General features: G+C 41.1%; 1 protein-coding gene across 5 annotated transcripts in view; it reads left to right on the forward strand.

Moving 5' to 3' along the window:
* Positions 1-323: 323 nt before the first annotated feature.
* LOC106610612 (protein Smaug homolog 1) overlaps positions 324-17,617 on the forward strand; it is an 83,598-nt gene continuing 66,304 nt past the window's right edge. For 4 of the 5 annotated variants that reach the window (XM_014210016.2, XM_014210017.2, XM_014210019.2 and 1 more), the window contains exons 1-2: positions 324-611; positions 3,693-4,309. In XM_014210016.2, coding sequence (XP_014065491.1) covers positions 4,114-4,309 — 196 coding nt within the window. In that variant the 5' untranslated portion in view covers positions 324-611; positions 3,693-4,113. The remainder of the gene's footprint in view (positions 612-3,692; positions 4,310-17,617) is intronic. The other variant, XM_014210018.2, reaches the window with a different exon arrangement.

The following is a 17,617-nucleotide window of genomic DNA, read 5'->3' on the forward strand; positions in this document are numbered from 1 at the left end:
GTGGAGGGTGAGGCCCTCTGCTGGATGGAATGCACACATCAGAGCTACATTTACAATGAAGAACTTCATGAATAGGGAGGCACTCCTCTTTAATTGATATCATTTCTCTTCATACTGTATGTGTAGCAACTACTACTTAATGATCAACCTCGAGAAAAAAAAGGACACGATATTATTTTATGTGTATAAATGTAGTTGAAAGTATTGTACAGATAAGTGAAAGGGCCACATTGAGGCAACTCCCGCCCTGTTTTACATTCATACACATCGTCACTTTTGTTTTGATTTTGTCCACTTTGCTATGGAAACCTTTTTTTCTTCACAAATGTGCTAATCCCTGTCAGTTGTCTCCGTTGCTGTTAGGCTATGTGATCTGTCCCTAACTCCATTCTCTATTTTTGTGCTTCCTTGTGCTGCCAAGCCCCTGACGTAATGCTTCGTGTTAATTATTAGCATGTGGAAAGCAATGCCGAGACTCGCCTGTGGTAAAACAAGAGTAGCATAACTGTAGGGAGAATAGTTAGTCAAGATGGCAAAACACACAGATCCGGAGTGAAGGGGCACCGCTCCCCGTCCTGCGACCAAAACAACCGATACAACCGTGCCTGGAAGTGAGTAGCCTAACGTTTTAACAATTTTCTTTGCAACTTTTAACAAGCTTCTGGAGTATTTTTGTAGACTCTTGTTTGAGCTGCTCTCTTGTTGGCTGTCCAGTAGGGACACCTGCAATATAGAAAATGTGCTAACTACTAACCTAAAAAAAAAAGTGATACAATAACACTTTTTCTCGGAGAATACAAATGTATCCAGCTGGACATTTTATTTTGTAGACATTGACGGTTGATATTTACGCGTATAAATAAGCGTCGGAATGGTTAACGCGCGGTTCTGGATCGCAGGAGTTTATGGAAACTAGTATGAATATGTGTAGAATTTACAGTGTAGCATAGCTATGCATCGGCCACATTTTGGGAATATTCTAGACTCCGCATTTGAACTCAATTATGTCATGTAGAGCCAAGTATTCATTTTCTTCGAGACGAATCGCATCACCTCCACATTTTACAAATGATCTAGCCTATCCTCGGTGCTTTATGTGGGGCTATGATTGCCCCAATGCTGATGATGCAAAGTGGCCGTTTTTGAGACCCGTTAGTGCTGACATGGGGACTTTATTTTAACGTACGACATTGAATACGAATGCGGTCTTTTCATGCGAGGTTATTTGTGTCGCGTCGACGTTGGCAGTCCACAGATTATACAGTCTACAGGCTATTTTCACAACGATGTGTGGTGGAATTTAGTCATGTATGCTTCATCATATAGTACAGCACACCGATACTTTGAACATAACTCATTCATAGACGCTAACTACCTTTAGCGCCTTTTGACGATAGGCTTCGATCTACTGTTCTGAACGTTAAAACACATTACTTGCGGTAAAGTTTTTGGGGAAAAAAGGACATATCTTTCATATCGGTGAGAAATAATTCTCAATTCAAATGGTGAAATTACTACACACCTTTTTTATAGGGTTAGTGTTCCCACACGGCCATATCTCCATGTTACAGCGCTTGCTCCTGACACCTGTGTGTGACGGTGTCCACATACATGGGTTCAGTTTGCTCCTAGGTGAATCGAACGTATGTGCTTGCATAGGCTACTCCCAAAATACCTTCGCTTGACAAATTAGAAAACTGTTTGTCCCTCTTGAGCCACCATAGCAACAACATAGTAAGAAACACTTCCTCAAAATAGTTTGAATGATCAAGAAATCTGTCAAGGAGGTCTTGGGGTATTTTCACACAGTCCTTTTCACACAGTACTCTTGGGTAAAAAAAATTAAAAGAAGCTAAATAACTGGGGTCTCTTTGTATTCACACTTGCCTGAGGACTCAACTGCCAGTTCACGTAACCCATTTTGTTTTTTTTAAACTAGGCAAGTCAGTTAAGAACAAATTCTTATTTACATTGACAGCCTAGGAACAGTGTGTTAACTGCCTTGTTCAGGGGCAGAAAGACAGATTTTTACCTTTTCCGCTCTGGGATTCAATCCAGTAACCTTCTGGTTACTGGCCCAACACTCTAACCACGAGGCTACCTGCCGCCCCTTTTGTTGTCCGAGTCCTCTTTGCATTCATATTGCTATGTTTGAAAGGAACCAAGATCTTTTTCCAACATTAACTCAATGTACTCTGGGACAAGCCATTTCATCAATGTGTTTTTTGGACAGCTAGATATGCCTACTTACATTTTGTAATAATTGTAATCAGAAGATAGAGAAGACATGTAAATATTATTGGTAACAGAATAAATAATGCTGTAATTGAAAATTGTACAGCTAATCTGGGCTACTGCCCCTTTTATTTGCTATAATTGATTTTGTATGCTACAGTATTTTGTGATTCTTACCAAATATGTTGTCTTCTCACAACATTCAAACCCCACAATCGAATAAACAGCTTACGAAGCTCTCTTATAGATCAGATATTGCAAACAAATAATCGGAACTAAAAACTACACACATATTTTGGAATTTTTGTGCGTCTTTGACAATCGCTAATCAATATCCAAAAATGGCACACGTTTTTCCCGCAAAACTGCACATAAAAATTGTATCTCTTGTGGCACCAATGTGAGAGGTTATGGCAGGGGCAAAGGTGTTGCAGTAGTGTGTGTAATTGGAGCTTTGTGTTCTTATTGCCCTAAAAAAAGGATCCGTCTCAGTTCTGTTTGCTTCTGGGAGCTCTTTTGAGGGGTCTGAGTTCCTTTTGGAATGTTAACCATTCACCCAAAATTAAGCGAACTGCACAGAGTTCATAAAAATTGTCTGAAAGGGACCAAGTGTGAAAACACCCTTAATTGTGCAATTTTACATCTAGCTAAGATGTTTGGTGCAGTATTTTTCAATCTTTCGTTGAATGATAACAAACACTTAATGTTCCCACTCCTACTAGAATAAGCACTGTTGACCAATCACTGAGGAAGAGGAGTAGACTTCGGCTACCGAACTTGACTTGCCTCAAGAAAAATGTGTGCTCGAACAGCCCGAAGAAAAACCTGCCGAACACCAAAACTAACAAAAACCTCACAAAAATATGTCCTAATATATGCACTAACTTCTTTGACTGGGAAGCATGTGACAGGCTATAGCGTAACTGGGGAGGAAGTGTAGTTCGTCAACTGGGGGCACAGACAGTGTATGTCTCTGTGCAAAACTGCTACAGATAGTGATTCTTTTTTATTTGAAAGATTATTTTTTGCTGATTATGCCCTTTTATCTTTCATATGTTTTGCAAAGAATGGTTATTTCTAAACATTTAAACACAGTGTCGGAATTGTAGTTCACACGCAGCCAACCATGACAATCATATTTTTTTTGTCCAGGTGGTGAATACCACATCTATACGGTAGAGCGTAACTACTTTTAGATGAAAAGTATGATACATACAGGCTTTTTGCAGTAATGAATAGGTGTCACTAATATCGTGGTTTTCAATGGAGAACAGTTTCTTTTAAATAATCGTCTATTTCAAGTCTGCGGAGAGCAGTGTTTGCTGAAGCAACGGGCACTGTCACATTTCCTCAGTGTTTGGTTTTCACGGTTGGTAAAGACTTTGCTGGATGGGTTTTGAGACGCCGTGTGTGCGTGTGGGACCATGTCTCTCAACCATTTATTTCCATAATTTCAGGTCTAAGGGGGATCCCTGTGGAAAATGGCAACAAGGGTAATGCTGGTGTGACAGCGCGGAGTGCAGGAAGAAAGCTGACTCTCCCGTCTGACTGTTAACCCCTGCCCTTTGGCAGATGCACCAAGGAGAGCACCTTGCTCCCCTCAAGCTGAAGCTACACTTGCAATGCTTAAAGCCCGGATGATGATATGCCACTTGAACTAAGCACACCTACTGCCGTCCACTCAACATCAACAACAGAAACAGGCAAAGAGAAGAGCACAACCAACCCTAGAAAGCCAGAGGAACACAACACAAGCTTTGACCAAAGTTGAACCACCACAGCACCAAGACCTCCGTTAACCTAATTCTCTCGTGACACCGGGGGGGGGGTTCACTCTAACTGGTTTCCCCGTTCTGCTTAGTGCCTGTTCCCCAGACCATGATGTTTCGCGACCAGGTGGGTGTCCTGGGAAGCTGGTTTAAGGGATGGAATGAGTGTGAGCAGACGGTGGCTCTGCTGTCGCTGCTGAAGCGGGTGTCGCGGACCCAGGCCCGCTTCCTGCAGCTGTGTCTGGAGCACAGCCTGGCCGAGTGCACCGAGCTCCACGTGTTGGAGGGGGAGGCCAATAACCCAGGTAGGCACACTGACACACATTATCTCCATCTTGACTGTCCATTGAAGTTGATGATTACCAATGGCTGTGCTCTGTTGAAGTTGGGGAAGGGCTAGTGCTTCTGGTACCGATGCCACTTCACAAACACTCACACACAAATGTGAAGGTATGTCATTCCCTATAACAGCCTTACGCACTTCTACAGACAGCGACGGGTTAACCGTGCCCATTGCCCAGTCAGTGTATTGTGGCATGGTAACGATGAGGCCATTGTACTAGCTGGCCTCGCACCATCTTTGAATTGGACACCAGATCATACATGACTCCAGTGCTCTGCTGTGGGGATAAATCAGTTAGGGGGTCTGGTTTGTTGCATCAGGCTGGTACGTGGCTATGGAAACACCCTGGCAACCAAACTGACTCATGAAAAATAGAGTGGAGCTCTGGCTGGTGTGCTGTGATGATGAGAAAAAACACTGTGTGTGTGTACTGATCTGATGTCTACAGCCGTATAGCTGGTACCACCACTGTCTGTCTGCACTGCCTTAATACACATTGATTAGAAACCGTCTGTTAAGATGGATACGTTATAATTTTCTCCTACACACACATAAATGCACAGCATGCACACACACAGCAACATGGGATTCCCATCAGAGTTTATAGTGGGCAGTGGCTACCTCTTTTAGCCTCACCTTGCTTCTCTCTCCACTGTGTTCTCCCAGTTATACAAGGAGGTTGTAATGCAGTATGGCCCCTTATTGTTCAATATAAATATGGACGTGTTGCCATAGACTTCCAGTCGTTGCGCTAACGCGAGTAAGCAATTAGTAACTTTCTTCAAACTGCACATAGAGACATAAAAATGCTATCCACTAGTTACATCTGATACTGGGGAAATAGATAAAGGGCTTCTTTGGCAAAATCCCCAAATATCCCCTTAAGCGGGTCACTCCCAAGCCCGAGTCAAGTGTTCACTGTCAGAGATCAGAGGAGGCAGAGAAGACTCAGCTAGGATGGGTTCAAATCATCAACTCGTGGGTTTATAGGAATAGTTTAGCTCCATTTGGGATCATACTGCTTTAAGGAGCTTGTTTTAATAGTCGGCTGGTCCCATATCTGTTTGGCCAACTCTTATGGTCATTGTCATGCTGAACAGATCTGGGACCAGGCTAGTAGTTGTACAGTGGTGGTGAACTGGACATGCATGTGACTATGGATCTTGACGCTATGAAGTGTAGCCAATCGGCTGCTCAATGGGTACATCCCATTACCTCTGAATATCTGCCTTCCTTGTTTCTCTTACTTCATGAAAATTGATGTGTAAATGGACCGGGTATATTTTCTCATTGCTGTTTTCACCAACTGTATTAAATCCATTCAGATTAGCAGTCCTGAAGAAGAAAGTGCAAACAAATAAAAATACAACCTAAGACTATTAGGAACACCGTTTTATAGCTACTTAGCTATTTGTCTGGGTCTCGCCACGCCTGTCAGTCTCACCTGTGTCAGCCTGTGGTCGACCCTGCTTCCGTTGACTCAACAAGCTGAGCGTGACAGTCGGCAATGCCCCCAGCAATGGAACATTGTTTCAGTGCTGCTGCAATGTTGTCTATGGATCAATTATGTGGCTATACATAGTCTTTCTGGAATGTAATGACTACTGACTGTCTTTGCTCTCTGTCTACACTGATATCAAGTGTATGCCAGTTGTTTGAATCGTATCTATTGTCATGTTTTTAGTCATCTCTTCAGACACAGAAGTGTTGATGGAAAGGATTTTTTTTTTTAAATCATCTCAACTAATAAGCTAATTGGCTCAGGCATATTTTAGATGTGTAAGTTCAACACTTGTGGTTGTCGTCAATTTTCTTTTTAAAGTTGTGAGAAAATTGGAATAATATCCGTCTTTGTGGTAGAAATGGAAGCCTGTGGCCCTCACAGGGTTAATTTGCAGCTGGAAGCTCCAAGTTGAGTGGAAAGGCGCAACTATTTGGAAAGTACTGTACTAATGAAAGGAATCCACAATGACCTACTTATTTCACTGCGTGAAGAGGCTGCCTTGTTCCCCTGAATAGAGTGATGCAACTTATTTTCTGCTTGTCACAGCATCAAGTCAAAAGACTATGTATGTGTGTGAGAAAGAGACTGGGGTGAGGGAGAGGGGGATTCATTTTAGTCACTCGTTGATATTACATTTTCAGATTTGGCAGAGAGATTTGGGATTTTGACTAGGTTCAAGTAATTTGATTTGCTATTTTGAGCACCTAAAATAGAGAGATATCTATAAGCACATACACTACTGTTCAAAGGTTTGGGGTCTCTTAGAAATGTCCTGGTTTTTGAAGGAAAAACACTTTTTTGTCCATTAAATACCATCAAATTGATCAGAAATACAGTGTAGACATTGTTATTAATGTTGTAAATGACTATTGTAGCTGGAAACGGCAGATTTCTTTTTTTAGTGGAATATCTACATACAGAGGCCCATTATCAGCAACCATCACTCCTGTGTTCCAATGACACGTTGTGTTAGCTAATCCAAGTTTATCATTTTAAAAGGCTAATTGATCATTAGAAAACCCTTTTGCAATTAGCGTTGTACGAGATCTTCAATTTCTCTCATGGAATAGCCTTCATTTCTCAGAACAAGAATAGACTGACGAGTTTCAAAAGAAAGGTCTTTGTTTCTGGCCATTTTGAGCCTGTAATCGAACCCACAGATGCTGATGCTCCAGATATTCAACTAGTCTAAAGAAGGCCAGTTTTATTACTTCTTTAATCAGGACAACAGTTTTCAGCTGTGCTAACATAATTGCAAAAGGGTTTTCTAATGATCAATTAGCCTTTTAAAATGTTAAACTTGGATTAGCTAACACACCATGCCATTGGAACACAGGAGTGATGGTTGCTGATAATGGGCCTCTGTACGCCTATGTAGATATTCCATTAAAAATCAGCCGTTTCCAGCTACAATAGTCATTTACAACATTAACAATGTCTACACTGTATTTCTGATCAATTTGATGTTATTTTAAATGTGATTTTCTTTTAAAAACAAGGACATTTCTAAGAGACCCCAAACTTTTGAACGGTGTGTGTATGTATTTTTATTTATTTATTTTGGAGTTAATGGGTAGAGCTGATTTTAATTTCAATGCTATTTCCTCATTGGGTTTCTACGTAAGAGCATTATCAGACCTGTGCTGATCGAAGCTCAGTGCAAGTCATTTAACCTAAATCTAGTATATTTTTTTCTGCTTTGTGGAGCAGTCTGGCTTTTCAAACATGGCTGTTTGGGGTATGTAACATTTCCTCCCCGATATAAAATAAATCTTTAGGCCATACCCGGGGGGGGCAGGCAATCAGATCAAGTTTGAAGTGGCTGAGCATTGTCCTGTCTAAACAGGGGTCTTTAGGCTGCCCTGAGTGGCGCAGCGGTCTAAGGCACTGCAGTGCTTGAGGTTTCACTACAGATCTGGGTTCGATCCCGGGCTGTGTTGCAGGCGGCCGCGACCCGGGAGACCAATGAGGTGAAGCACAATTGGCCCAGCGTCGTTAGGGGAGGGTTTGGTCTGCCTGGATGTGCTTGTCCCATCGCGCTCTAGCGACTTCTGTGGCGGGCTGGGTGCATGCATGCTGACACGGTCACCAGTTGTACGGTGTTTCCTCCGACACATTGGTGCGACTAGCTTCCGGGTTAAGCGGGCATTTTGTCAAGAAGCAGTGCGGCTTGGCAGGTGTTTCGGGGGACGCATGGCTCTCGACTAGAGGTCGACCGATTTATCAATTTATTTTTTTGTCAATTTTTTTATCTTTTTTTTTTTATTTTTTTTTTCTATTCTTTTTAAATTTTTTTTTTTAATGATTTTATTTTTTTTCTCCAACGCCGATACCGATTATTGGAATACCTGAAAAAAAGCCGATACCAATTAATCGGTCAATTGTTTTTTGTTTTTTTATATATATATATATATATATATAAATACTGAATGAACACTTATTTTAACTTAATACATAAATAAAATCTATTTTGTCTTAAATAAATAATGACGATTGCTCAATTTGGTTGAAATAATGCAAAAGCACAGTGTTGGAGAAGAAAGTAAAAGTGCAATATGTGCCATGTAAAAAAGCTAACGTTTAAGTTCCTTGCGCAGAACATATGAAAGCTGGTGGTTCAATATTCCCAGTTAAGAAGTTTTAGGTTGTAGTTATTATAGGAATTATGACGCGTCGACTATTTCTCTCTATACCATTTGTATTTCATATACCTTTTGACTATTGGATGTTCTAATAGGCACTTTATTATTGCCAGCCTAACCTCGGGAGCTGATAGGCTTGAGGTCATGAACTGCGCTGTGAATCAAGCATTGCTAAGAGCTGCTGGAAAACGCAGTAAAGTTTGAATGAATGCTTACGAGCCTGCTGCTGCCTACCACCGCTCAGATTGCTCTATCAAATCGTAGACTTAATTATAATATAATAAACAGAAATACGAGCCTTTGGTCATTAATATGGTCAAATCCGGAAACGATAATTTTGCAAACAAAATGTTTATTCTTTCAGTCAAATGCGTAACCGTTACGTATTTTATTGAACGGGTGGCAATCCTAACATGCTGACCAGACCGGACACGTCGCGTGCACGAGCGTCGCAAAATAAATTTAGAAATCCATGTTATTCAATTATTGCACCCACACTGCTCGTGTGCGCCAACGAGCGTCTGCGATGCCAAGGGCTAAAATAGAACTCCTATTTCTGACGCAGATCGCGCTGAAAGTCCTGCCTCTCCCATCTCCTCATTGGTTTATAGAAGCAGGTACCCACGTACCATCTCCTCATTGGTTATACCCACGTGGGTGATTGAAAGACGAAATGTTTTGCCGGTTGTCGTGGTAAAAGTGTAGATGCCAATCACCATATAACTTCAAAGATGAAAAAGCCTGGAAGGAGGAGAGATGACTAGAAACGATTCGGTTGGCCGTTTTATGTGTGGATTAAATGTCGGAGTAGAAGACCTTGTTTATTTCAGGTAAAATAACAACTCAATGTTTATATCCCAGGAGAAATTAGCTAGCAACGGCAAGCTAGCTAAATAGGACAAATTAGCTAGCAAGTGCAAGCTAACTAGCTAAATTGCCATACATGTTTAATGCTTTTCGACCTGTCCCCAAACTAATGTCATTGGTTCAGAGTTTGTTTTGATATTTTAACCTGCGTGTCGTGATCGGTGTAGGGGGACAAAATAAATGTATGCATGATAGCGCACGTGCGCAGCCGGTTTGGGTTCCGTGTAAGTCTAAATAAACTTCTGTTTATTGATTTAAAAAAAAAAGGCATTGATGTTTATGGTTAGGTACAATCGTTTCACGAATGTGCTTTTTTCGCAAATGCGCTTTTGTTAAATCATCCCCCGTTTCATTCGATGATAAATTAACAGGCACCGCATTGATTATATGCAACGCAGGACAAGCTAGTTAACTTCTTGCGGATTAGTGGGACGCTACCATCCCATTTCGACAATTTCCGGTGAAATTTCAGAGCGTCAAATTAAATTACTATAAATATTAAACTTTCATGAAATCACAAGTGCAATACATCAAAATAAAGCTTAACTTGTTGTTAATCCAGCCAAGGTGTCAGATTTCAAAAAGGCTTTACGGCAAAAGCAAACCATGCGATTATCTGAGGACAGCGCCCAGCACACAAATGCATAACAAATCATTTTCAACCAGGGAGTTGCGACACGAAAGTCAGAAATAGCGATATAAAAATGCCTTACCTTTGAAGATCTTCTTCTGTTGGCACTCCAAAAGGTCCCAGTTACATTACAAATGGTCCTTTTGTTCGATAAATTCCTTCTTTATATCCATAAAAACTCAGTTTAGGTGGCGCACTTCAGTCAATAATCCACTCGGTTTCCCTCCTTCAAAATGCATACAAAATGAATCCCAAACGTTACCAATAAAATTATCCAAACAAGTCAATCAACGTTTATAATCAAACCTTAGGTACCCTAATACGCAAATAAACAATAAAATCTAAGACGGAGAATCGTTATTGTCTTTACCGGAGAAAAAAAAAAGAACGAGCTCTGTCACATGCTTGGAAACACTACAGCCAAAATGGGAGCCACCTAGAAAAACTACAATTTCTGGCTCATTTTTCCAAAAACCAGCCTGAAATTCTTTCTAAAGACAGACATCTAGTGGAAGCCCTAGGAACTGCAATCTGGCACGATTTCGCCCTATTATAAAAGTGACAGCCATTGAAATCAGTGGTAGGCCATTTCAGTTCTGTTATACTCACAGACATTATTGTAACAGTTTTAGAAACTTTAGAGTTTCCTATCCAAATTTACCAATTATAATCATATCCTAGCTTCTGGGCCTGGGTAGCAGGCAGTTTACTTTGGGCACGCTTTTCATCTGGACGTTAAAATACCGCCCCCTATCCCAAAGAAGTTAACCTAGTAATATCATCAACCATGTGTAGTTAACTAGTGATTTATTTGAAGATTGATCGTTTTTAAAAAATATGAGTTTAATGCTAGCTAACAACTTACCTTGGCTCCTTGCTGCACTCGCGTAACAAGTGGTCAGCCTGCCACGCAGTTTCCTCGTGGAATGCAATGTAATCGGCGTCCAAAAATGCCGATTACCGATTGTTATGAAAACTTGAAATCGGCCCTAATAAATCAGCCATGCGGATTAATCGGTCGACCTCTACTTTCGACTGTCGCCTCTCCCGAGTCCGAACAGGTGTTGCAGCGACGGGACAAGAACGTATCTACCAACTGGATATCTTAAAATTGGGGAGAAAAAGAGGGGTGTGTCATAGAGCCTCCGTGTGTGGCACAATTTTAAGATCTATCTAATCAATGGAAGATGGAATTAAAGTTATAGAATTATGTGTTTTAAAGAAGGATAGGCTACAACGACCAAGAGTCAACAGGTAGGCTGCTACTTAATATTCTGAATGGAGTTGTTACTTTATTTGTAGCTTGGGGATGAGAAAGTGTATGCACTACAGCCTCAATTAGCCTAGCTAGCTAACGTTAGCTAGCATAACTAGCTTCTCCCGGTTTGATGCAGTCAAGACAGGTTCTATGTAGTCATATGATAAATAACCTAGCTATGGCAGCTATTAGTCTACTGTAGCGCAAGTCTGATTGGTTGGTTGCTGTCTCTCCCTCCCTGTGTCACTTAACTGTGGTGTAATTACAGACTGCAATTTCTTGATATGGGTGTTCCCTGATATCAGAGAATGGCCATTGATACCTGCCATTGGTCAGTTCTGATGTTATGAGACTGAAGATTTCTCGACACAGATGATTTGTTTACATAGCAGGTTGGGATAACTAGCGTGGCAGGTAAGGTGAATTGGCGTGGCAGGTAAGGAGACTGAGGTTAAGGTTAGGAAAAGTGTTAAGGTTAGCTACAATGCTACTGTTGTTAACTGTTGTCCCTGACACAAAAGAAACTGCTACGGACCAATGAGTATAACTTGATATCAAGAAACACCTATATCAGAATACGCCCCAAATTGTGATCTGCAATTACACCCTTCTTGTGTCACTCACTCACCGCCCCTCTCCCGCCTGCTAGAGCGGCACCTCTCTCTCCCTCCTCTCGCGCTTTATCAGCTCTGGTTAATAAAGTAGCTTAAAAAAATAACTTTATCTGCTGCTTCCCTCGCTCAAATCAACTCAGACCGGGTATGGATCCAACCAGGTCTATACGGAACTAGTCTAGTTGTCGTCGGGTCTGTTTGGAACTGATCTCGTATATTTTACAAAAATATTTATTAGAGGTCGACCGATTAATCGGAATGGCCGGTTTCAAGTTTTCATAACAATCGGTAATTTTGTCCACCGATTTGCCTATTTATTTATTTTTTTTAGCCTTTTTTTAGACTTGTTTTTTTTTTTTTTACACCTTCATTTAACTAGGCAAGTCAGATTAAGAAACATTCTTATTTTCAATGACGGCCTAGGAACAGGGGTTAACTGCCTTGTTCAGGGGGGGATTCGTTTTTGCAACCTTCCGGTTACTAATCCAATCCAATGCACGAGGAGCCTGTTACGCGAGGGCAGCAAGAAGCCAAGTTAAGTTGCTAGCTAGCATTAAACTTATCTTATAAAAAAACTATCAATCTTAACAATCACTAGTTAACTACACATGGTTGATGATATTACTAGTTTATCTAATGTCTCCTGCGTTGCATATAGTCGATGCGGTGCCTGTTAATTTATCATTGAATCATAGCCTATTTCGCCAAACGGGTGTTGATTTAACAAGCGCATTTGCGAAAAAAGCACTGTCGTTGCACCAATGTACCTAAACATCAATGCCTTTCTTTAAAATCAATAAACAAGTATATATTTTTAAACCTGCATATTTAGTTACTATTGCCTGCTAACATGAAATTGTGCCACATCTCTAGCGTTCATTGCACGCAGAGTCAGGGTATATGCAACAGTTTGGGCCGCCTGGCTCGTTGCGAACTAATTTGCCAGAATTTTACGTAATTATGACATAACATTGACAAAACATAACTCGTAAGCATTCATTCAGACAGCACTTTCGTGCGTTTTGCCAGCAGCTCTTCGCTGTGTTTCAAGCTGTTTATGACTTCAAACCGGGTGGGTATAATTTGTGGAACGTTCCAACAGGAATCTATTCCAAAACCTTCTTAAATAACAAGGTTGCCAAAAAACAACGCATACAAAGTTGTATAGCGGCAGAATAAGATACCGTGTAGTGAGTGGTCTATTTATTACTCATCACGTTTATTCTGAAAAATGTCTGTCCTCACTCTGGTTGCCTATGGACAAACATTAAGAATAAGCTACGTGGTGAGTTGATGCCTATTCGGCAGCTAGTTAGCTAGGTTTGTATGCGTTGCTACTTTGTATGCGTTGTTGGTTGGCAACCTTTTACTTTACGTTTTTTCGAACAGATTCCTGTTGGAACGTTCCACAAATTATACCCACCCCTTCAAGCCTGTCAACTCCCAAGATTAGGCTGGTGTAACCGATGTGAAATGGCTAGCTAGTTAGCGGGGTGCGCGCTAATAGCGTTTCAAACGTCACTCGCTCTGAGACTTGGAGTAGTTGTTCCCCTTGCTCTGCATGGGTAACGCTGCTTCCAGGGTGGCTGTTGTCGAGGTGTTCCTGGTTCAAGCCCAGGTAGGAGCGAGGAGAGGGACGGAAGCTATACTGTAACACTGGCAATACTAAAGTGCCTATAAGAACATCCAATAGTCAAAGGTATATGAAATACAAATCGTATAGAGAGAAATAGTCCTATAATAACTACAACCTGAATCTTACCTGGGAATATTGAAGACTCATGTTAAAAGGAACCACCAGCTCATGTTCTGAGCAAGGAACTTAAACCTTAGCTTTTTTACATGGCACATATTGCACTTTTACTTTCTTCTCCAACACTTTGTTTTGCATTATTTAAACCAAATTGAGCAATCGTCATTATTTATTTGAGGCTAAATTGATTTTATTGATGTATTATATTAAGTTAAAATAAGTGTTCATTCAGTATTGCTGTAATTATCATTATTATAAATAAATAACCCCCCCCCCAAAAAAATCTTCCAATTAATCGGCATCGGGGGTTTTTGGCCCTCCAATAATCGGTATCAGTATCGGCGTTGAAAAATCATAATCGGTCGACCTCTAATATTTATGCATATTGGGTTCGGGTGGGAAAGCCCCAGTTCCATTTCGGAATGGGTCCAACTTTTTGGACCTGTAAAAACCTCTAGTGTTTACCCCTCTCTACCCCCTCTGTCCCAGAGGCGAACTGCAGAGCAGGACAGGGTAGGGGGGTGGGGTTGGGTGAGGACAGCGGGGCTACTGTTATGAATGACTGACTTCATTGGAGTGTTTTTCACTGTGGACTGACTGGTAGAGAGGAGGCAGGAAGGGCGGGTGGCTAACGTACAGGCAGCTTTTCTGTGGCACTCACCGCTCAGGCATGTGTGTGTTTTTTCTATTCCTTTCTATTTCTACTAACCCTCTTCCCTCTACCTCTTTCATACTCAGTATCTCTCCCTTTTCTGCCATCTCCCGATCTGTGTCTTTAGCACAGCAAACCTAGTTTTCTTATTGAAAAAGAGAGCTGATGCAACACCTACACGTCCCATTATCCTATTTTTCCTCCACTGTCATGTTCAGCCTATTAATATTTAGGCTAATAGCTGTGTCTATACGTCCAGGAATATCCACTTCAAACTGAACAGGTGCTCTGTTGGTCAGGACTAAGAAGCAATGGCACTCTTGTCCAGTTCCATCTAAGAGCATCATCTTTTATGGACAGAATGGAGGGCTGTCACATTTGAGATTTTGTCTGCAGTGCCATCGCACACATTCTCCAATGTAGTACCGCAGGGGACATCTAGCTGGATTGGTCAAGTGTTGGTAGCGCCACTCGCTCATTGAGAAGTGGTGGAGACAAGGATAATTCAGTGTGGCAAAGACATGATGGCATAGTCACCTCAGGGAGCTGTCATGTAACATTAGGAGGACCTGGCTGTCAGAGTAGCCTTTGTGAGGACCACACTCTCCCTATAGAAGGACTCTTCAGGAAGTGGTCATGTCTGATCTTTTTTTTTCCTTTTTTGCCTGGTTCTGTATGTGGTGTTTTGCCAACTCCTGTGGTCATTGCGATCCCAGCTAAGGGATGACACAAACAGACCTGGCACCAGGCTTATCTCTTACCACCTTTCCCAATTGATTGGTTCACTGCATGTTGTAGCCTATAATCATCTGCTGTTGGTCACCTCATTTCAGACATCATACTCCCCCTGCCTTCACTAAGCCTACTACCGCTGATGGAAAAAGCATGGACGGAAAACAGCATTCCTTGCTGACGTTGTAAATGGGTTCCGGTGATGGGGATATTGTCTAGGAATGTGGACATGGAACATAGTTGGGAAGTAAGAGCATGAACGCAGGGGATATAATGGGGCTTTCCAATGGAATAAAAAAAGTAATGGTTTAGGAAATTATGATGAAGGAAAAATAATAGGGAGTTATGTTAGGACAGCTTCAATATCTTGTTGTATTTGTGGGGTGCTATTTTATTCTACCAGGGCAATAGTGTATTGTATAAGTCGGTGCACTAGTGACCAGCATCAAATCATTATTATTGCAAAACCCTGAAGTTCTGGTTGCCATATTGGATTTTTATAAAAGTAATTTTGATACAGTGCCTTCAGAAATTATTCATACCCTGTGACTTATTCCACAGCCTGAATTTAAAATGAAATAAATAAAGTTTCTCACCCATCTACACACAACACCCCATGATGACAAAGTGAAGACATGTTATTAGAAATGTTAGCAAATGTATTGGATATTAAATATAGAAAGATCTCATTTACATAAGTAACCACACCCCTGATTCAATACATGTTAGAATCAGCTTTGGCAGCGATTACAGCTGAATATTTCTGGGTAAGTCTAAGAGCTTTGCACATCTGGATTGTACAATATTTGCACATTTATAAAACATAAATCTTCAAGCTCTGTCATGTTGATCATTGCTAGAAACCATTTGCAAGTCTTGCCATAGATTTTCAAGACAATTTAAGTCAACTGTAACTAAGCCACTCGGGAATATTCAATGTCATCTTGGTAAGCAATTCCAGTGTATATTTGGCCTTGTGTTTTAGGTTATTGTCATGCTGAAAGGTGAATTTGTCTACCAGTGTCTATTGGAAAGCAGACTAAACCAGGTTTTCCTCTAGGATTAAAAAAAAATCTCCTTAGTCCTTGCCCGATGACAAGCATACCCATAACATGATGCAGCATGAACATATGAAGAGTGGTACTCAGTGATGTTTTTGTGTTGGATTTGCCCCAAACATAACACTTTGTATTCAGGACATGAACTTAATTTCTTTGCCACAAGTTTAGCACTTTTACTTTAGTGTCTTATTGCAGACAAGCTTCATGATTTGGAATATTTTTATTCTGTACAGGCTTCCTTATGTTCATTCTGTCATTTAGGTTTGTATTGTGGAGTAACTACAATGTTGTTCAAGTTTTCTGCTATCACAGCCATTACTCTGTAAATGTTTTAAAATCCCTGAGCGGTTGCCTTCCCATCCAGCAACTGAGTTAGGAAGGACGCATGTATCTTTGTAGTGACTGAGGGCTATTCAACGTCTACCAATAGGTGCCCTTCTTTGTGAGGCATTGGAAAACATCCCTGGTCTTTGTGGTTCAATCTGTGTTTAGAAACTCACTGACTGAGGGACCTTACAATTATCTGTATGTGTGGGGTACAGAAATGAGGCAGTCATTCAAAAATCATGTTAAACACTATTATTGCACACAGTGAGTCCATGCAACTTATGTGACTTGTTAAGCACATTTTTACTCCTGAACATATTTAGGCTTGCCACAAGGAAGGGGTTGAATTTGTGTATTTTTTATTTCACCTTTATTTAACCAGGTAGGCCAGTTGAGAACAAGTTGTCATTCACAACTGCGACCTGGCCAAGATGAAGCAAAGCAGTGCGACACAAACAACAACAACACAGAGTTACTCATGGAATAAACAAACGTACAGTCAATAACACAATAGAAAAATCTATTTACAGTGTGTGCAAATGTAGTAAGATTAGGGAGGTAAGTAAATAAATAGGCCATAGTGGCAAAATAATTACAGTTTAGCATTAACACAGGAGTGATAGATGTGCAGATGATGATGTGCAAGTAGAGATACTGGGGTGAAAAAATAAATAACAATATGGGGATGAGGCAGTTGGGTGGGCTATTTACAGATGGGCTGTGTACAGGTGCAATGATCGACAACTGATGCTTAAAGTTAGCGAGGGAGCTATAAGACACCAGCTTCAGTGATTTTTATTTTTAATTTTAAAAAATTTTTTTTGCTGATCTTTCCTGTCATTGGCAGCAGAGAACTGAAAGGAAAGGTGGCCAATGGAGGAGTTGGCTTTGGGGATGACCAGTGAAATATATCTGCTGGAGTGCGTGCTACGGGTGGGTGTTGCTATGGTGACCAGTGAGCTGAGATAAGGCGGGGCTTTACCTAGCAAAGAGTTATAGATGGCCAGTGGGTTTGGCCACGAATATGAAGCAAGGGCCAGCCAACGAGAGCATACAGGTTGCAGTGGTGGGTAGTATATGGGGCTTTGGTGACAAAACGAATGGCACTTTGATAGACTGCATCCAATTTGCTTAGTGGAGTGTTGGAGGCTATTTTGTAAATTACATCGCCAAAGTCAATGATCGGTAGGATAGTCAGTTTTACGGGGGTATGTTTAGCAGCATGAGTG

This window comes from Salmo salar, chromosome ssa09, assembly GCF_905237065.1.
Source record: "Salmo salar chromosome ssa09, Ssal_v3.1, whole genome shotgun sequence".
In the NCBI taxonomy this organism is placed as follows: domain Eukaryota; kingdom Metazoa; phylum Chordata; class Actinopteri; order Salmoniformes; family Salmonidae; genus Salmo; species Salmo salar.